Genomic DNA, 22,723 nt, shown 5'->3' with positions numbered 1-22,723 from the left:
CAATGAAGCGAAGAAAAGAATAAACAGAAACATACAGAGTTCTTCAGTCTAGAAGAGTCAAATGGTTTGGAAATACTATCATGAACTATCAGTGTAGGGATCATTAAATTTTAAACTATGGGATGATTCTTGAAGCTGAAAATGGGGTGTTGAGGGAAAAGTAACATTTACACAGCAAAGTACTATCTGAAAATTAAAATCATAAATGCACATGTAAGTTTATAGTAGGATTCATACTCAGGCTGTTACTTTCTTCTATTTAAAGTTCCTTTGAGCTCTAGGGAAAAGGAGATTTTACTACTGTTGTAATCTGAGTTTTGGGTGGTTTTTGTACAGAAATCAGATTTTAAGGAAATATTTAGCTTATGGTTTTCTAAAACTGATAATCATATTTTGTATATATTTTGTATTTCACAATTGGACAGGCTTAGAAACCGTTATACCAAGAGCCCAGGTAAAATGTTCTTTCTGTTGTATTTTATCTAGGAACCTTCTAATGAGCTGACAATATATGTATAGTATGACTACCAGGAATCTAAATTTATCTCATGATCTAAAACTGACAGTTTTCATTCTCACATGTACTGATGAAGGAAGGTAATTAGCTTTATCAAAAGTTCATAATCAGACATTTAAAATACACCTTAGCCCTTATGCAATATTCCATGAAAAGGTCAAAGATTTTCATGAGTTATTTTCCTGGAACGTGGCTTCCATTTCAAAGTTAGAAACATTTAAAATGTTCAATGAAAATCAATCTATGAATTACTAAAACATTCCAGAAGTTTTTGTAAACTGATAAAAGAATATAGTTTTTGACCATCAGTTTTATAAAACTATATTTGGTATCAACCTTTTCCTTATCAGGTATTAAGATTATACCCGAAGAAAAAAATAATTTGGAAATCTGTCCAAAAATCATCTTTTAAGAATATCATCAGGTTAGTTAAAACTCTAGCAAAGATTTAAGACTTCATCCACAAAACTAAGGCAAGAAAACACAACAGACCACTGCCATCCATGACATTAATGTCTGTGAATGCCAAAATATGGCTCTGGCTAGTATTGAACTGGGTGGGTGTTATTACCCTCAGGTGAGTAAAAAGTCTTGGTAAGAGGTGCGTTCATACATAAACTAGATGGCCTAACCAGAAGAACTCAAATTTGTAGCTCAGTAAACTTGGTTATGAAATTTTCTGAGTTTCAGGCAACAAGCTCTAAAACCACAAATCTCAAATCTGTGAATCACAGAAACAGCAAATAGGGTTGCCTCTAGCCCAAACAGTAACCCAGTACAAATTAGAAACTAAATTAGTCCAGAATGCCTGCAGCTCAAACAGCCTCTTTGAGCAATTAGAACAAGGTGCTGCTCCTCTGTGGATGTTCCTCCTAGGTCAGTTTAGTGAGTAAAGTTCAGTCTGAATTTTAGCTCCCACTCTACAGCTAAACCTATATTATACCAACCACATGTGACTGCACCCTATTAGATGCTAGAATTTATCCAAAATATTCCATGAATGGTATTAGTTTCTAAAATTGTGATGCTGGACACCTGCACCTGAATCACCTATGGTCTGTATTAAAACAGCTTCCTGGGTTACATCTAAGAACTCCTAAATCTCTGAGGATAGAGGTCAGAAATTACATTCCACCTAATTCTTTGCACATTAAAAATTGAGACTATTAGCACCATGATGGTAGCTACTTTGTCTACCTTGTTTAGATTCCTAGTGCCTGTAAGACTCCTTGACACAACATAGGACTGCATTATTTGTTGGCCAAATGGATGAAACCACTACATTAAAAGCATGACAGATAACAGAAACTAACTGCATATATATAGAAGTAGAAAACTGCAGCACACAAATTAAAAACATGGACTTTGATGGGCAAGTTATTTTACTTCTCTGTGCTTCAGTTTCCTCACCTGTAAAGTAAGGACAGTAATACATTGACCTCATAGGGATATTGTGACAATTTCATTTGATATACGTAAAGTGCTTAAGAAAAAGCCCTCAATACACATTTACTAAGTTATCATCTATTTCTTTTTTTTTTTTTTAATTTTTTTTCAATGTTTATTTATTTTTGGGACAGAGAGAGACAGAGCATGAACGAGGGAGGGGCAGAGAGAGAGGGAGACACAGAATCGGAAACAGGCTCCAGGCTCTGAGCCATCAGCCCAGAGCCTGACGCGGGGCTCGAACTTGCTGACCGCGAGATCGTGACCTGGCTGAAGTCGGACGCTTAACCGACTGCGCCACCCAGGCGCCCCAGTTATCATCTATTTCTAAAGTTTGCCTCAGAGTTTTCACAATCAATTATAACTATAAAGGTATTTACCAAACAGTTCATTTTTTAAAAAAGTTTAAAATCTACAGAGAACTACTTACTGGATCCATTAAAAACACGCGAGAAGCTGCAGAAAGATTTAAACCAACTCCACCTGCTTTCAAAGATAGAAGCATTATAGTTGGAGATCCTGCTTCAGTGTTTTGAAAACACTGAATTGATTCAACTCTTTTCTTCTGTGCCATAGAACCATCCAAACGAGTAAACACAAATCCAGAGGCTCTAATGGAAGGACAAAAGAGACAAGTAACACCTTCTATACTATTTTAAAAACATGTTAATTACAAATTTCATTCAACCAATTCTTCCACTCATTTATTCTGACAAATATTTACTAACCACCAGTCAGTATTTTTTCTGATAAATTCAGGACTTATCTTTAAAATCCTATGCTCCCAGGAAATATTGTGACTCTATCATTTTACATAGATGAAATGACTGTAACTGGTAAGACAATTATTTTTTGCTATCCCTATCAAAACACATAAAATCCTTTTACTCAAAGTGAGAAACAATACTGAATTTACCTGAGTGGTGTTTCTATTAAAGACAGGAATGTTGTAAACTGAGAAACAACTAAACTTTTTATGTTGGGGTTCTTCTTTCTTAAGTCAATCAATGCATGCATTAGTGCATTAATCTGCAAAAAAAATTAGAACACCTGTTGGATTCCATTTTGAATAGGCAAAATACATATAATTTTTTATTAGGAAAAGAAAGGCCCTGCCCCATTATTTCCCTAAAAATGCAAAAGTAAAAGACAATGTTTTTAAAAACACTGAAAAAATGCACTCATAAACTGAAGCTTCTTTGCTCTCAAATGCACCACTAGAAAATTAAAAAGTTAACACTAACAGAGCATAATATTTAAATGACAGGATGAAAAGAATTATTTTAATAAATGGTATCCTTATATAAATGTAAAACAAATACTCAAATATTTGCCCATGTATATTTTACCTTTGAACTGGATGTCCATTCCATATTAGACTTTTTTTCAGTGTCACATGCCAATTCTTCTGGAGGACATTCTAATAAACTGTCTCCATGTATATCATTTCTGCATAAAGGACATTTAGCATGTGGCTATATAAGAAAAGAATAAGATATGAATGAAGCTTATCAGAGGAACAAATATCAACTTACCTAAAATTTTTTATCATGTTTATTTGAGAGAGAGCAAGTGAGTGCACGATGGTGGGGCAGAAAGAGAATCCCAAGCAGGCTCTGCACCATCAGCACAGAGCCAGACATGGGGCTCAAACTCACGAACCGTGAGATCATGACCTGAGCTAAAATCAAGGGTCAGATGTTTGACCGACTGAGTCACCCAGGTGCCCCAACTTACCTAAATTTTTAAAAAGCATGGTAAATTCTAAAACCTTAATAGCTACCATTTTATTAGACTTTTTAGATTCATCCACTTGAGATAAATCTGTACATGCTAAACTCCAGGCAGATGTAATGTTCTAATGTGTCAACTGGGACTGGGTAAAAAAAAGGAGCAAAAAGTATGTCATCTTGACTAGCAACAGGCGCTTGAAACAAATATTATAATACAGTTTACCCTTGAACATGGGTATGAGGATTTTTTTTCAGTAAATACAGTATGGTACTATAAATGAATTTTATGATTTTAGTATTTTCTCTTTACTGTAAGAATACCACATATAATATATAACAAAGATATGTGTCAACTGTTTATGTTATCAGTAAAGCTTCCAGTCAACAGTAGGCTATTAGTAGTTAAGTTTTAGGGCAGATTTTCTGCACAGGGGGTTAGCACCCCAACCCCTGCCTTGTTCTGGGTGAAGTGTACTATTTGCAGACAAGTAAAGAAACCAGAAATAATAGTATCTTGAACCTAACTACATTACAGCACACTAGTTGAAACTCTTCTTTAGGGAAAAAAAAAAAATTTCTGGGGCACCTGGGTGACTGTCGGTTCAGTATCCAGCTTTGGCTCAGGTCATGATCTCATGGTTTGTGAGTTTGAGCCCTGCATCAAGCTTTCTGCTGTCAGCACAGAGCCCGCTTTGGATCCTCTATCCCCCTCTCTCTCTGCCCCTCCCATCCTGCTTCTTTCTCTCAAAATAAATAAACTTAAAATTTTTTTCCTTTTTAGATGGCTTACAAAGCTAGTCAAGACCTGTTAAATCCTATCAGGCTCATTCAAAGCAATATTTTTTGTGTCCATTTGTACCAACACAAGCTAATAAACAGTCTCCAAAATAACTACATACCAAATACTATTATAATAAAAAAGACTGTGAAACTAAAACAATGTTAAAAGTCAGTTTAGTGGTGTTAGCTTTGGGGAGGAGGGAGGAGGTAAATGATTGAAAGGGGACACAGGGAGACCAGAGTAGTAGTTAAATGAATGTGTTTACTTCATAATTCACTTAACTGCACAATCATGACTTAGGCATTTTTTTCCTACAAGTATACCAATAAAAATGTTTTAAAAAAAACTCTACCTCAGCTGAAGAACTGCTTAAAGGATTATTCCGCTTCAAAAATTCTACCATATCTAAGAATCTAGACCTACCTTATCCAATAGCCAATAAACACATGTGGCAAGCCCCTGAAATGCAGCAAAGGCAAACTGAGATGTGCTGTAACTGTACAATACCACACTCTGAACACTTAAAGTAAAAAAAGTATTTTAGATATACTGGATAAACAAAAATGTCACTAACTTCACCTATTTCTACTACAAAGTTTAAAATTACCTTTGTGTCTCACATTACTGATCCATTTATTGGATAGCAATGATCTTAACAGTAGAACTAGGATATTAACTGTGAACATGCCTCCAAATGTGTGGTGTCTTTTTATGTTTAAAAGGAATTATAAGAAACAGATTACTTATAAAATACTGACATAATTAACCATAAAAGGTGCACTAGTAAGTCTAAGTAAATCCAACTCTTTACAATCTGTTGGACTTCGGTTTTCATTACACCCAAGACTGACTAGTGCACCATTCCATCAAACACTGACTCTGTACCTAGCATAAACTAACCTGCTCGTTCTGAATGACTTGGCAAATACAGGGCTTACAAAAGACATGTGCACAATGTGTTATGACAGGAACCGTTAAAGAATCCAAGCAAATTGCACATTCTTCATCAGAACCTGAGCTCAGAATTAACTTCATCTTCCTTATTAACTTCTTTCGTAGTTCTTCAGGTGTATCATTTCCTAGAGAAAAGGCTGAAAAATTAATTTCACAGCAAGATTTGTAATATGACTAGACAAGTTAATCTTCCTTATATGGGGAAAAGTTTTGCTCGGGTAGTCCTTATTTAGGTTTTTTCTATCATAGGCAAAAAGCATGTTTTAAATTAAAAAAAAATTCAGATGCCAGAATAGTAGCTAACCCACATAATATACCTTACACAACAGCATCATTATAGTCTGCACATACTACCACAGAATAAAAAGCAAATCCAATTTGTGACTGTTATCTGTCACTGGAAATCCTGGAAGACATCATTATTACTCCATTTCATTGGTAAGAATTTGTGGGTATATTCTTGAGTCCTATACTAAAAACAATGTTCATCTGACGAATAAGAAACTGTATTTAGGTAATATGAAAAATTTCTCATCCTGATTTAAATATCCCTAACCAATATAATAGTGTAAACCAATCACATCTACTTACCTGAGGGACCACTGGAAGACACTGCATTCGTAAGAAGATGAGTATGACAACAAATCTGCCGCAATCTAAGCAAAAGACCCAGGACATCTGCATAGTGTGCAAGGACAGTCCCTTCATTAAAATACCTAGAGATAAAAATGTTAAATATTATGAAGGCCTTTAAACAATATTATTCCCTATTCTAAAATAGTGGAATAAAAATGGCATTGTTCCCTTCTTCTCTGGAAATCAAAACAGTGGAAAACAGAAAAGCAAACCACCTTTAAGAAATAAGAGACTTGTAACAATGAAGCAAAATATATGAGAAATGTCTGCCAGTTACAATAGAAGTTGGATAGAAGATACCGAGAGAGATGACTGCAGATCTCAAACAGACCTGCCAGAGCACAGTTCTTCAAAACAGATGGCACAACCCTTAGGGGAAAATCAACATGTTTCATATGCAAAAACAGAACAGGGTACATGGCTGTGGTCTGAACTTCCCTGGACAAGTTTTATACTAAAGAGAGAAGACCAGCTAAATAAGGAAATACAACAGACCTACTGTGTTTACAGAAAAGATTATGGGCATAAAATTCCATATTACAAGGAATCTACAGCTTCTGATCTCTGTTGTATAAGCACAAATAAAACCTAAAAGGCTCATATATAACCCTGAGTCATAATTTATACAGGATACTTCCTACTAGTCTGTGACATAGCTATGGCCTTCCCCCTTCATATTAACCTCTTATAAATAGTCCAGAAAGAACTCAAGACATTCAAATATAATAATCAGCAAAGAGCAAGGGACGAACAAATGGCATTGAAAGAAAACTCACCAAAAAAATGTTGCCACAGAGCAAATAAAAATTATGAACAAGGATACTGCCATGATTTACTATCATGGCAAAACAACAGATGAAAACTGAGGTGGTACAGTTCAGAAGTGTGAAAGAGAAAAGTGAACCATCAGAGAAATGAAAGCCACATTGAAATCAGCATAAAAGAGACAAGCCACTGACATAAACATAAGCAAGAATGTGGGAAACAGAAAGATAAAAAATAAACAGGGGCGCCCGGGTGACTCAGTCTGTCAAGAGTCCAACTTCAACTCAGGTCATGATCTCCCAGCTCGTGGGTTCGAGCCCCGTATCAGGCTCTGTGCTGACAGCTCAGAGCCTGGAGCCTGCTTCACATTCTGTGTCTCCCCCTCTCTCTGCTCCTCCCTCGCTTATGCGCTCTCTCTCAAAAATAAACTTAGAAAAAATAAAATTTAACAGAAAGATATAAAGGATTAGAATAAAATGATACCAATGGAAAACAAAAAAACATCTAAAACATACAAAGATAAAAAAATGGAACAGAAAACAACATTTAAAGAAAACTTTCCAGGAAAAGGAGGAGGTGGAAAAGCCCAGAATCTACAGATTTAAACAGTATCACATGTTCCAGAAAAAAATCAAGAGAGGTCTTGGTGCTGGACTTTAAAGAAAAACCTAAAATAAAATCAGGGTTTTCAATAGAAACATCCAACAGAAAATACAGCAGGACAATGGCAGGTTTCTGAAAGAAGAATGGGTAATCCAAAAATTATATACAATCACATTTATAAGTATATTAACGCAATAGAAGAAGTACAGCTTAATGATTAGGAGCACAGACTCTAGAGCTACACTGAGTTGAAAACCTGGCTCTGCCAATTTAACTGTGAAACTTTAGGTAGGTTTTTCTTTTTTTTTTATGTTTATTTTTGAGAGAGAAAGACACAGAGCATGAGTCGGGGAGAGGCAGGGAGAGAGAAAGACAGAATCCAAAGGAGGCTCCAGTCTCTGAGCTGTCAGCACAGAGCCTGACATAGGGATCTAACTCACAAACTGTGAGATCATAAGCTGAGCCGAAGTTAGACACTTAACTAACTGAGCCACCTAGGTGCTCCGGGTAGATTTTTAACCTGTGTCTTCAGCTGTCACATCTTTATGAGGTATGTATTATTACCATGACACTATAAGACAGTTGTATTAAAAAAGTTAATACATGGAAAACACTCAGAATAGTGTCTGGACTATGGTTAAGTCATATATCTATCCATCTATCTATCTGCTGTTATTATTAGTAATAGTAGTATTATGTCAACAAATAATTCTAAATAGTCAACAGTACAAAGAAGAGGCAATATAATATAAAGGTTAAACTCACAAGCTCTAGAACCAAACTGCCTGAATCTAAATACCAGTTCTGTCATTCACTAGCTGTGTGACCTAGTACAAGTTACTGTGCCTCAGACTCTTCATCTAGAAAACGTGGGTAATCATTGTATTGACTTGGTAAGATTGTTGTGAATTAAAACATATAAGCACTTGAATGCATAACATCTAGTAAGTGCTCAATAAATGTTACTAAATGTATTACATAGTAAAAAAATACTTTTAGGGGCGCCTGGGTGGCTCAGTCAGTTAAGCATCCAACTTTGGCTCAGGTTATGATCTTGCGGTTCTTGAGTTCGAGCCCCACGTCGAGCTCTCTGCTGACAGCTCAGAACCTGGAGCCTGCTTTGGATTCTGCCCCTCCCCTGCTCATTCTCTCTCAGAAATAAACAAACATTTAAAAAAGAAAAAGAAAACTTTTAAAACAATCCATTTCTTTTCTGTGGTTTCAATAGTTAACTCTTCTCAACCTTTTCAAATAGAATAACCTTTACAACCAGTCTATTCCTTGGCATGGTCACTTACTACACTAATAGTCAGCATTTCAGTTTAACGATCTCTTTTGAGTCCCAGATAAGAGTAGAAGCCTCCACCACTCCTCTTCCACCAGCCACTCCTGTCTTCCTTGTTAGATCTCTTCTCATCCAGTCTCATGCTTTAATTACCATCTACACACAGGTGACTTTCAAATTTACATTAAGAACTTTCCTATGAACACTAATTTCCTATATATGAGACATCTCCACTTAGAAGTTTCACAGGCATCAGTCAATGGGTCCAAAACTGAACTTCCGATCTTTCCTGAAAAAACTCTGCTCCTCCCACAGACCTATTTCTGCAAATGGTAATTTCAACTTTCTAGTCACATTCATGTGAAAAAGCTCAGTGTTATCTTTGACTACTGTCTCCCTCCCCATCAGCAAGTTCTGTTGGCTCTGCCTTCAAACTATGACAGAATCCAACCATTTTTCACCCCCTTCATCACCACTCTACTGTAGTGAAAACCACCATGATCTCTTACTTTGACTACTGCCACTCTTCTCCCTATCTATGCCCGTACTCCTAGAATCTAAATCTTAACACAGCAGTCAGTGATCCTTTTAAAATATAAAATAAAATATAAGTAAGATTATATCACTCTCCTGGCTCAAAACCCTTCAAAGTTTTCTAAACTAAAGAAAGTAAGAGCCAAAGTCCTTGAAATATGCAGTAATGCCTTACAAAACCACCATGTAGTCCCCACTCCAATCTCTCTCTGACATCATCGCTATTCCATCTAGCTCATATCATCCAGCCACACTTGCCTCTAAGCTCACCAAACATGCTTTGGTGAGCTCTTGCTTAGAAAGAAAAGCTCTTCCTTTCTAAGCTCACCAAACATGCTCCCAACTCAGGGCCTTTATACTTGCTGTTCCCTCTGAAATGTCCCCAATTCCAGTCTCTTTTAGACCTATTCCCACATATCACCTCAGTAAGGTCTTCACTGAATAACCTATTAGCTTCAACACTTCCTATCCCCTTTCTCTGCTTTAGTTTTTTTCCATAAAATTTAATTTTTTTTTAATTGTCTGTTTCCTGCCATTAAAATATAAACTTATTGAGGGTAAAGACTTTTGTCTATTTTATTATGTTGTATCTCAAAATGTATTACACTTAATAAATTCTGGTTGAAAGAATGAGTATGAAGGAAATTTCAATCACCACTGCAAAATTCTGAAATCTGAAATCACTTACTTAGAACAATCTTTTTCAAACTAATTCCTGTTAAACCTGCTTCGTATTTCAATGAAGTTCTCGTACCTTGAAGATTCGCCTATTTTCTCAGCCCTCTTTTGCCTTTACTTGTCTCCTACTCATTCTGGTTCCATAAGCACTACCATCAAACATGTTCTTGCTTGCACTAGAATTTCTCACCTTCTACCAATCCCCAATCCCTTTATAATCTACGTCATCAGCTCCTATTCCCCAGATTTCACATGTTGTTGGAAAGTCCCAGATTTCACGTGTTGTTGGAAAGTCTACATATATTCAATACTACATGAAGCCTGTATCCCACTCTAAGAACTTTAACAACTTTTTATAATGGCTGCAAATCCAGCTATCTTCAACTTCCCACCACCTTTCTCTGTAGATACCCTTTGTCTCATATTTCACTGACTGTACTCTTTACCCCCCGCTAGGCTTCATTTTTATCCACCAATCTGCTTTATTCTCTTTTCTATGTGTAGTCTCTTCTATGCTTTCTTTTCTCAAGGCAGATTTTTCAAATAAAATGCAAAACATTGACAGAGCAACCAACCAGCAATCCTATGTACCAGTCTCACTTTCTTCTTCCGTTTACAAACTTCATGAAAGGGGTCTACCCCTACCTACAGCTGCTACTTCTTTGCAATTCCCTTACACCTACAATTTGGTACACACCTCACTATTCTGGTGAACCTATGTTAAGATTTTACACCAATAACTCCTGAATCACCATTTAAATGGCTTTTCTAAGTCTCCATACTATCTGACACTCCTAACCATTCCCTCTTTCTCCAACAGTTTTCTTTACTTTTCTTCATAATTCTGCCCTTGATAGAATCTTCTACATAAACTTCTCTTTATTTTCCTACTTCTTAAATGTGGACATTCCCCAAAGTTTTGGTCCTTAAATAGGTTTTTTATCTCTCTCTGTCTCTCTCTCTCTCTCTATATATATATATATACTTCCCTCAATGTTTTTATCTACTCCCATGATAGAGAGCCAGGAATAGAACAAACAAGGTCTTCTAACTAGCCATTCATAATTCATCATTTCATTTTTTTTCCTAACTTAAGAAATTACTTACCTGGTAAGTTGTAATACAATTTCATTTACTTCAACTACAAATTCATGAAAAACAATTTAAATAAAGAAGCATATTATCTTTCAGTATACTTCAGACTTTACTGCTGACATTTCTAAAAAATACTATTCAGTTAAATAGGAAAGAAAATAAAAATTATTTTCTAAAATGGCTTTCTTCTTTCCATACCTTCCAATAGTAGCTCTGCCTTCATTTTTTACAGACTGATACATTTTTCTCTCTTCATCTGAAAGTGTAATGTGCTGAATAAATACTTTACGTTCTGGTAACTCCAAAACAGGTTTTCCTTTAATTTTGCTGGTCTTTGTTCTTCTAAGAGTAATATTTTTAATTAGGGATTGTAAACGCCTAGTCAAAATAAAACAAATAATTACATAACTTTTCTGTGTAAGTTGACTTAACAACAACAAAAAAAGTATTTTAATATATTACTGTTTTATAACCTAGTAAGTTTTTAAAAAATCCCTTATTTGGAGTTTTATCCAATATGATATCACAAGAAATATATTCTACAAATATAAAATTGTAGCAACGATGCACTGATTGCCCTCAACTCAATACTTGTCACAGTCTAATCTTCTATCTTGCCTTTATTTTTCTTAACTTCTCCCCATTTTTGTTCTAATCACTAACCTTTTTACTTATTTCTGTTAACTACATCACTCAATATTCAACACTCAAATTCTTAAGTACCTACACTAATTGCAAGGCATTATACTAAATTTCATAAACTCCGAATGAGAAAACATCTTACTTTCAAAAATATTTTTTCAGTAATATGAAAATCACAGTACAAAATAAGTAATTTTTAGAAAGTAAAAAATTTAAAAAAATTTAAAATTGCCAAAAAATTAAAACACAATGTGACAATTCAGAAGAAGGGAGAAATGCCTTCTAGGTTCTACAACCTTTATACTCCCTTCTCATTATCAGAAAAAAAGGAGGCACATCAATTCTTTAAGGGAAAGTTTTTCCTAACACTGAAATATAAATAAAATTTCTTAAATTATAATTTACATAGTTGGTTCTGAAAAGCAAGCAGACAGTACTGCAAACTAGGTTGGTGGCTTCTGAACTTTTTCCCTATAACCACAATAAGAAACACATACCATCCAGCAAACGTTATTATATAAACACACATACACCTATAACAGAAACATCTCACAAAAACAATACTTACTATGTGTGATATGCTCTATTTTCTTAAACCTTCTATTCTACTTCACTTTGTTTTATAAGGCTAGCTGCCATCTTTATAATGATTTCACAACCTGCTAATGGATCCCAAACTCTGAAAACCACTGCTCCAGCCAAAAACCTTAAACCACATTATTAGCGGAGTACCCTGTGAAATGGCTATCACCAAGTTGAATTTTATTTATGTCTCCATGAGAAATAGCTTTCTCTCTTATTGATGCGAGTGTATATCCTACCATTCGATTACCACTATATAAAGTTACACAAGATAAGTTATGAAAATTTAGTGCATACTGGATGTTCAGAGCATATAGTTTTTCCTGCCACTGTTTAACCAACTAATGGTGGTTTCAGGGGTAACAGCAACACACAAAGACCATAAAGCTCTGCCTTTCCTTTTAGTTAGACTAATATCAAAGAAAGGAAAAGCTTGTGTTTTAGTGGTAGTTAGAAATCTTTGTCTTCCCAGCCAACAATCATTAGGTTCTGAGAGCCAAAGGCATGAAGCTATAAATGCTTTTGGGAGAAGAAAGCCAACAGTGAAGTTAAAATAGTATTCAAAGTGGCAATTGGTTCAAGCTGCTTACAGTTATTTGTTGCTAATAATCCGTTTTCATGAAATTACTTACCTAAGTCCCCCTTCATCTCCCATTGTGACAGGACGCTGTATTGTTCTATGCCACCATTCTCTATCAAGAAATGGCTTAAGTTTTAAAAAGGAAAGAAGAGACCACAAATCCTTCAAAGAATTCTGAATCGGAGTACCTAAAAATAACAGAAAACTGTTGTAACTCCACAACCAGAATATCCATTCAGAATATCCATCTGACCCAATCAGAGAAAACAACAGTTGAAAATAGGCATTCTGTACTAGGCACACCCGCTATCAAGCTGTAACTATAATCCTTTGTTAAATACATACACAATCTCAAAATACAGTTTTGCTCTAATTTTTAGCTCTTACTTGTCATACTAATAAAGAAAAAAACCACAGCCCAGTGAATTCAACTTTGTCCTTATCCAAGAACATGTATTTATTTGATTTTAAACCAGCAGTACTAACAAGAAGGAAAAAATGACTTTGACTTTATATCCTCTTCCCCATTTTCTAGTACAGGCGTCACAAGTAGCAAACAAAGCTTGGCTTCAAGATGAGAAATAGGGAAATCAAGATTCTGATTGAGAATTAAAGTGTCTAATCAATCTCCAAGGTTCAAAAAGAAATCTAGTGATTGTTCCATTATATTATTCAATGTTGCCATAGCATGGGGAACTGTGAAGAACAAGTCAAAATATTTTATTAAATGACCTCAATGATTAATTATAGAACAAACTTTTTATATTCACATAAAACTTACAAGTTACCTAACTCAATGATACATATTTGAGAATCTTTTAAATATAACCTTTTTACCTGTTAATACCCATCTTCTCTCTGCTTCTAAATCAAGTACAGCTTTTGTCTGCTGAGCATTTGGATTTCTTATCGCATGTCCTTCATCCAGGATCACTCTTAGCCACCTTATGCTATGTAATGGACTATCACCTTTAGTCTGAAATAAATGTTTCATGTGAATTAAAAACACAGGGAAGTAAAACAGTAGTACTTCACGTAATTTGGTAAATACACATTGCTACTATTTTTTAGTATCAACGCTTACTATGTGGTAGATACTGCTTTAAGCAGTACACACGTTAAGTTACTGAATGCTCGGGGTGCCTGGGTGGCTCAGTTGGTTAAGTGTCTAACTTCAGTGCAGGTCATGATCTCACCACTCTTGAGTTTGAGCCCAGTGTCGGGCTCTGTGCTGACCGCTCAGAGCCTGGAGTCTGCTTCCAATTCTGTGTCCCCTCTCTCTCTGCCCCTCTACTCACACTCTGTCTCTTTCTCTCAAAAAATAAACATTAAAAACAATTTTTTTAATTGCTGAATGCTCAAAAGCTTACAAAATATTATAGTTACTCCTATTTTACAGATGAGAAAACTGAAGCACCAAGGTGTGAAGTACGTATGTTACTCAAAGTACTACAGCTAGGAAATAGCAGAGCTAGCATTCAAACCTAGGTAGTCTAGCTCTCTACTGCGACTGGTTCAATACACTGAGCTAATTTCACCTCAGATTAAAACTGTAATGATAGAAAAATTTTCAGTAGTAAGAATTATTGAATTTAACATAATTAGTTTATGTAATAGTTACTGTTCTTATCAGAAGACCAAAATTTTGACAATAAGGTATTTTGAAAAACATTTTAACGACTGGAATAGGCAAACAAACAAAAATTAAACTTTTAAATGAATCAGGAAACTCATAAATTTCAGCTATTAAAAAAAGTTTATTTTTAAACTGAGATAATTAAATCATTGTGATAGAAAATAATATTCTAGAATACAAGAAAAAATAGAATTCACTTACAAACTGCTATCTAAACTTAGTTACAATTCCAATGTAAAACTGTAGCTTTAAGTGTTCTAAATGGAAAATATTCATAATTAGCTGAAGAAAGCTGAACCTTTTTTTGCAGAGTATTAAGAAACAATCTCCTATTTACTTCCTACATATTCTTAAGTATTTAGAAAAAAAAGAGCACAAAGTCTGAATTTTAGAACACTTTAGAAACCTGAAGTGTATTTCTCAAATTCAACTTCTGAAATAGGAGTCTCAGCATACTTACTCCATAGTCATGAGTTAAAATGTTGTATGTAGTCAAAACAATATCTTGTTTTGAAAGCAAGGCTGGGTCTCTTATACGGTCAGGACCATAATAAACATAAAAATTCAAGTGCACATCTGATTTTATATGTTGTCCAAATTGATCCTAGAAGAAAATTAGAAATATTTTAAATAGTAAGCAGATTAGTGTCGGGAATAATATAAAAAAGTATTGTCCTGGCAGTAGTATCACAAATCAAACTATTAAAATTGCATAAAATCAAGTTTCCTACTATCTAAACTAAAATAACAACCATGATAATAACAATACTAATTATTACTGTATTGTCAGGAAAACTGACATATATGCCATAATAATACACTATATAAATTTTGCCTGGCCCTACCAATGAGCAGCCACTTCATTTTTAGAAGGAAAAACAACCAAATGTCTTTTAAACAGTAATTAATTTTTTAAAAATTTAGTATTAACAAAAAGGCTCTACTGCTCCCAGGAAGTAAACTTGATAATATCAAAATTAAACAGCAAAAGAACAACCAATATTTTCAAGAATACAGGCAGAGATTCAAGCTCAGTATCTACTTTTATTCATTTATCACAGGCCTTCTATTGGTCAGATTATCAACCAGAAGGGTGGTATAGCTAAAAAGAAAAATAAGACCTAGTCCCTGCGCTCTCTGAGGACATAATCAATTTAAAGCACTTGACTTTTTTTTAAATCATGAAAACAATAGGTCTGAGAGACTGAGCAGGAAAAAAAAAAATCATGATTAGATTGGGGGAAAAAAGGACACCAGAGAAACAAAGCTCTCACTCTTAGGTGGGAGATGATAAACCCCTAAACCAGAATGTCAGAAGTAAGAAGAGAATAAAAAGGACAGGTATGAAAGAAAGATACCAAAAAAAAGAGACTGATGGGACTTGAGGACTCATAAATATGGGATATGAAAAAAACAAAAAACAAAAAAAGTCCTTAATACTTAAAGTGAGTGCCTAGAACTGTGTGATAAAGATATAAGTTTAAAAAAAGAAGGGGAAAGTAGGTATAAGAATGAGAAAAAAATAGTATTACTATTTTAGACATTTAAAATTTTTGGCCACTACAGAATGTCTGACTAGAGATGTATACTACAAATATTTAAATATTGGCCTGTAATACAATGTAGAGATGGACTTTATAAAGTTATCAGCAGACAGTACATGAAGCTTAGGAATAAGATATTCTAAGAACATGTATAATGAGAAAAGAAGGTTAGGGGAAGAGCCTACAAAAGATAGTATTTAAACAGTCGGCCTCTGTTTCTACTAGGACAGGATTTAAAATATTCCAGCAAAGAAAAAAACAAAGCAAATGTGGCAAACTTTTGAAATTCTTGAATCTTGTTTAAGTAAATGCAGATTTGCTTAAAAAATTTTCTAATATTTCAAAAAAGATACCGTGCTTGTTACGCAGGGGGGAAAGGCAGACTAAATAGAAACCATGGGAGAAAAGTAGTGGTCAGAAACCTGGGGGAGCAACAAAATTGGACAGGGTGGGGAGGGGAAAAGTATTAAAATTTCAAGAAGGAATACAAGGTAGATTTTTTTTAACTTGTAATTTATGTTCATTCCCTCTCTCTGAAAAAGGTTTAGGGGCACCTGGGTGGTTCAGCTGGTTAAGCATCTGACTCGACTTTGGCTCAGGTCATGCATGATCTTATGGTTTTGAGTTTGAGCCCCACGTCAGGCTCTGTACTAACTGCATGGAGCCTACAGATGTCTTACAAAATAAAACATAACAAAATGCTGTAAAAAGAAAAATAAAGTCAGAGCAGAAGTAAAGAAAAAGGGAACTCAGCGGACACGGCAACAATGAGGTCACTGAAGGCCTTCATAGTTACTATAGAGGGTGAGAGCAAAAACCAGACTACTATGAGCTGAAGAGAGAATGATACCTGAAATAGTGAAGGAATAAATACTAAGAAAAGAGGATAAAACATGAAAGACTTAAGGTGAAAATGCAGAGAATTTTATTAAGAAAACCGGTGGAAAAGGAAAAGAGAAAGAATCCAATAGAAAACTGAATCAATGGGCTGCTTTGAAATGGAAAAAAAAAAAACGTATTTGTGAAAGGACTAGAACTGAAATAGAAAAAAATTAACTTTCCTGGAAAAAGAGAGTTATAGTATTGAGTTCCTAGTCACTGTGCTAAGTGCTGTATATGAATAAAATAGATACTATTTCATTTTCCATTGGGAGGAGAAGTAACTTGCCCAAGTATTCAGAATAAGTATGTGGTGGAAGTGTGATGGTCTCTTACAGCTTTAACTGTATTCCTTCCCAGATCTGAAGACAACAAAAGGATGATAAGGTAGTTCTAGCCTACTCATTAGGGTGCTAGGTCATTTACTTGGGAGTTAGGAAGAATTAGCTTATTGAGAGATTGCAAAATTTTAATCTCAGCCAGGATTCCATATATGCCCAACCAGCTCTCATTCCTTTAAAAATCAGTTTTCTCCATAATCTCAGTAGGCAAGACTTTGCCAAGGTTTCCTTTCTGAAGTTTATATTATAAAAATTTTGCTGTTTTCCAAATATTAAATTATAATGAAATACTGACCAGCCACTTTTAAAAAACATATCCTGAACCCAAGCTCTTAAAGACTCATAGTTCTGTTTATACTTCCTTAATACTTGTAAACCTCACCCTGAAACTGTCATTCTAGTACCTGTGTACTGTCCTCCCCACAATGAACTACATCTCAAAAAAAAGAGGATAGTTTTTTTGGAATTAAAAAAAGAGCAAGAGGGAACTAAACCTCACTCTGGTCTCAAGAGGAAAAATGACACACAAATCAGAAAAAGATGTTAATTTTAAAAATCTGTATCTATATCTATATATATACACCAAAAACTTATAATAAAAAGAACCAAAGAAGGCAAGAGTACATAAAAGTCAAGAAGAAAATAAAGAGGCACAGAACTGACAACTGGACAATAACTACTAATCTTTTCCAAAGCAAGTTAGAGAACAAGTGGCAGAAGCCAGATTATAGGCTAAGAAGTAAAAGCACAAAGTGGAAATTAAACCCCAAAAGGTACGACAGAGAAGGAAAGGATAAGAGCAGCAACTTAAAGGTGAGAAATAATCAAGAGGAAGTAGTTAAAAATGAAAAAGATCTGAGTATGTGTCAAGAAAAAGCCACTGGGAAGAGACTAATAACACCAGGGAAAGAGAAAAATAACAGATAAAATGCAAAGGTGGAAAGAGATGGAATCCAATGCCTAGACCAAGATAATGGTCTTACAAAGAGTGGGACCTCTTCCACCTCTGAGATTAGAGGAGAAAAGGCCAGGAGAGATGCAAATAACCTTTGACATGGCAAGAACAGAAGTTCACATCCAGTGGTCCTTATGTTCACAATGCTTCCTATAGTCATTATTTCATTATAACATGCAGCTTGAAGCTCAAACTGGAAAGGAAACACAACCAAGCTGTTCCTTATACATAACACAGAAAGAGGTTCTATTCTAATGTAATGTTCTAGAATAGAAATTCAATCTGGAAGAAAAAAAATTTTCTGGTAGTCGTAAAAGCATAGGCTCTAGAATTAGAATGTTGGAGATTATATCTTAGCTCCATCATTTATTAGCTGGATGATCTTAGGCAAGTTCCTGAATTTCTCTGTGTTTCAATTTGGTCACCAGGAAAATGAGAATAATAGTTGTGAGGACTAAACGAGAAAGTCTATGAGAAGAGCTTAGGGAATAACGGAGTACATATGAGTTCACTAAATGTTACAAGTTGTTATATAAACAAAAGATATTGCTAGTGTAGTTCTTAGAAAAGAGTTTTCAGTAGTTCATAAACATAGTGGAATCTTAAAATTATATACTTTTCCTACCTTGGGGGACAGAAATGGCAGAGGAAGAACTATAAACCAAATCTTATAATAATTAATGAAGTTTCTTTTACTATAAATCTTCAAAAAAAAGAAGTACTTCAATTCAGCAAATAAAACCCCGAGTCACCTAACAAATTATTTTGACTTAGACATAGAATGCTGACCAAACATATTTCTCCTAATGAATGACTTTAACAAAATACTTTTCAAGATGAAAACTAAAATATAAATTATGTCACATTTTAAAAGGCTGTGAAGACTTACAATCCAGTTGCTTAACACAGAAAGTGGACAGATGATCAGTGTTGTTCTTGGTCTCTCTTCAACATCAGTTTTCTTTGAACTCTCTACTGCAGATGCTCCTAAAAGAGTGAATCAGTTGAAACAGTCTTCAGCTTTTTTTGCATATATATGAAGTCAATAAAGAGATGGCAATATGTGCTTCTATGAAAAGAGTAATTAGGAAGAATTAAAATGAAGCAGATAGACTTCTGTTTCCAGCCATGATGAAGTAACAGGAACTAGATTTTTACCTTGTCGATTTATTATTTTTTACCTTGTCACTTTAAATAACTACAAATCTAGACACTGATTACTTATGGGAGGTAGAGAACTATGATTGAGAGGGGGCACATGGAAAAAATCTGGAATATTTCCTGATAGGCATTTGTTACTCATAGTTATTAAGATAACATTTGTTCTATGCAGTTTTTGGAATCTGTGCTATAGTTAATGTGGTAACCAGACTCCAAGATGGCCCCTAATAATATCCACTTTCTGACTGTCACAACCTCACATGGTACCCTCCCACATTCTATTAGGGATATGGCAAAAATGGTGGTACATCGCTCCTGAGATTAAGTTTCCCCCCCACCGCCCCCACCCCCCTTCTCTGATCACTCCCTTTGGAAGAAGCCAGCTGCCATGCTGCAAGGATACTCAGGCACCCTATAAAAGGACACACTACAATTTTATTTTCCATTCCCTACTGGACAGTATTTATATTATTTCAACATTTTTCTAAAAAACACAATAAAAACTTTTTTTTTCAGGTATCCTTTTACATATCTAGGTGATTTATCTATCTTCATTATTTTTGCCCCAATTGCTCATACCATGGTAATTTATACTCCATAGTACCTGGGAGTTCCTGTTGCTGCACAACCTTGCCTATACTTGGCACTGTGAGATTTTTAAATGTTTGTAAATATAATGGGTGAAATAGTACCTCTCTGTTCCTTTAATTTGATTTCCTCAATGACTGAATCTGCCTATCTTTCCCCACATTTATTGGTTATGTTTTCTTACTTTGGAATGTACATTTGTATTCTTAGTGGCTCTTCTCCTACTGGATTGTCTTTTTCCAATGGATTTGTGGAGGTTTCTTTACACATTCTAAATGCCAATCCTTTGTAAGTTACACTTACCAGAAATATCTTCTTCAGTCTTATTTTTTACCTCGTTTATGGTGCACTTTGATGCATGGAAATTTAAAATGTAGTAGAATTTCATCAATTTTTTCCTTATAATTTTTTGTGTCTTATTTTAGAAAACACTGTCTACCACAAGATATCACTTCTGTCTCCACTCACTGATTTTTGTTTCTATTCTGCTTTTCTTCCAGAAATATGCTTATTTTGTTTTTTGGGGTTTTTTCACAGCTATGATTTTTTACAGTTTCTCTCTTCTATTATTATGGCTGTGTGCCTGCAAGGAAAAAGAACTTTCTGTGTGTGAACTTAATTCTAACTGAATTCTATCTTAATTCTATCTCAACAGAAAATTCCACATTTCTTAAAATTTCTAAAATTAGGGTTGAGTATTCTACTTGAAATGCCTGTATCTTCCATCCCTTTTTTTTTAAGTTTATTTATTTTTGAGAGAGAGAGCAAGCTACGGAGGGAGGGAGGGAGGGAGGGAGGGAGGGAGCAAATGTGCACACAAGCAGGGGAAGGGCAGAAGAGAGGGAGAGAGAGAAAATCCCAAGCAAGCTCCACGTTCAGTGTGGAGCCCAACGGGGGCTTGATCCCATGATTGTGAGATCGTGACCTGAGCTGACTAAGCCATCCAGGCACCCCTATTTTCCATTCCTGTCTGATTCTTAGACCAACATCATTCTGTGATGCGTCAAATAACCTCTTTAACAGGTCCCTTTCATCATTCTTTACTATCCACCTTTATTTTATTCACAGTGCTTATTATTTAAAGTTCTGTGTTCAATTATTTATGTTTCCCCACCATTAGACATAAGCTATGAAACAGACTTTTATCTGGTATATCCCCAAAATGTAAAACAGAGGAGACTAAGGCACAGAAATATAGTAACTCATCCCAGATCTCCTTAACCCTAGAGATCAATCTCTTTGCATCTCAAATATTTAGAGTCTTACAGTGTTTTCCTATGAATTGCAAAATATAAAATTATAATAAAGGTCACTAACATTCATAAGTGAAAAATTCTACTCATACTAAGAACTGAATATTACAATTTAAAGAATTCATATTAAATTAGGTTTTAAAGGGCCATCAAGGGGCACCTGGGTGGCTCAGTCAGTTAAGTATCCAAAACTCTTGATTTTGGCTCACATCATGATGTCACAGTTTGGTTCATGAGATCAAGCCCCACATAGGGCTCCTGACACAGCAAAGCCCACTTAGGATGCCATTGCTCCCTCTCTCTGCCCCTTCCCTGCACATGTGTGCTCTCTCAAAATAAATAAACACTAATATATATTTTAATGAAAAAAATAAATAGCCATCAATTGCTCTAGGACTTCAGTAGAAGAAAATATTTCTACTACTAAGATGAGTAAAGGATCTCTTTTCCATCATATTTCTGACCTAACTAAAATAAACATTAACAAAAGAAAAGGTATTAGAAGGAAAACACATAAACATGCACTTCCAAGAACAACAGGATTCTGTACCTTTTTCTTTAAAAAAATTTTTCTTTTAATGTTTACTTTTGAGAGAGACAGAATGTGAGTGGGGAAGGGGCAGAGGGAGAGAGAGGGAGACACAGAATCTGAAACAGGCTCCAGGCTCTGAGCTGTTAGCACAGAGCCCAATGTGGGGCTCGAAGTTGGGAATGGAGAGATCATGACCTAGACTGAAGTCAGATGCTTAACCGACTGGGCCACCCAGGCACCCCATTCTTTTCTTTACTTTTTAAACTTCTTGTACCATGTTAAAATTGTTTTGCAGTGAAGAAAACGAAAGCTAAAAAACCGTAAGATTTACTGACCTTTTTTCAACATTCTCCTTTTTGTTGCAGGGGTAGATGAAATAAGTGCACATGCAAATTCTGCATCTTCTTTAACCTTAGAAGATCCTGCTGAAATAACCACAGAATCATTAAGATATTGGAAAACGAACTCTCCCCTGTGCTTATATCTCTATATCTTAAGAGCTTATACTACTAAATACAAACAAAATATCTGGTGACCTGACACTAAAAAGAATCATTCTAACTCAGAGAAGGAATATGTAGTCACTTATCATAAAGTGTTACTTCTCTTGAGAAGAGATGTGAAAGTAGGAGCAGCCATATGCAAAGTGAATCAGCTTCCAGGTGGAAGAATACTTTCAAGGAAACAGGTGTTTGACTTCTAATGATGAGGCTGCCAAATTTTCAGATCAGTTAGCGGTAACGAGTTATTTTCCAAATGCAATACACTTTCTCAACTAATTAGGAATATAATATGATCTGATTTACAAGAAAAGAAAAATAAAGAGTTATGTTTTAAAGTAACACATAAAAGTAACGATACTGGTTATTTTTACATCTGTATGACAATACGAACTAACAATTATTACCCAGAAGATGCTCCCACCCAACTTTTGTAATTATAATTTATATATATACAAATAAGGTTTTATTGAAGTAATTTTATAAGTGGTAAAAATTACTGT

The 22,723-nt window shown here is 35.0% G+C and overlaps 1 protein-coding gene across 7 annotated transcripts in view; it reads right to left on the bottom strand.

Moving 5' to 3' along the window:
* HLTF (helicase like transcription factor) overlaps positions 1–22,723 on the bottom strand; it is a 51,629-nt gene that overhangs the window by 5,684 nt on the left and 23,222 nt on the right. For 3 of the 7 annotated variants that reach the window (XM_027061625.2, XM_027061627.2, XM_027061626.2), the window contains exons 13-23: positions 22,056–22,145; positions 19,076–19,173; positions 14,928–15,071; positions 13,669–13,807; positions 12,884–13,019; positions 11,226–11,405; positions 6,023–6,147; positions 5,378–5,568; positions 3,313–3,438; positions 2,880–2,992; positions 2,394–2,574 (exon numbers count right to left, since the gene is read on the bottom strand). In XM_027061625.2, coding sequence (XP_026917426.1) covers positions 2,394–2,574; positions 2,880–2,992; positions 3,313–3,438; positions 5,378–5,568; positions 6,023–6,147; positions 11,226–11,405; positions 12,884–13,019; positions 13,669–13,807; positions 14,928–15,071; positions 19,076–19,173; positions 22,056–22,145 — 1,523 coding nt within the window. The remainder of the gene's footprint in view (positions 1–2,393; positions 2,575–2,879; positions 2,993–3,312; positions 3,439–5,377; positions 5,569–6,022; positions 6,148–11,225; positions 11,406–12,883; positions 13,020–13,668; positions 13,808–14,927; positions 15,072–19,075; positions 19,174–22,055; positions 22,146–22,723) is intronic. The other 4 variants (XM_015072533.3, XM_053221322.1, XM_027061628.2 and 1 more) reach the window with 3 other exon arrangements.

This window comes from Acinonyx jubatus, chromosome C2, assembly GCF_027475565.1.
Source record: "Acinonyx jubatus isolate Ajub_Pintada_27869175 chromosome C2, VMU_Ajub_asm_v1.0, whole genome shotgun sequence".
Taxonomy (NCBI): domain Eukaryota; kingdom Metazoa; phylum Chordata; class Mammalia; order Carnivora; family Felidae; genus Acinonyx; species Acinonyx jubatus.
The sequence above is the reverse complement of the archived record's forward strand: the minus strand, read 5'-3'. Positions and strand labels throughout refer to the sequence as shown.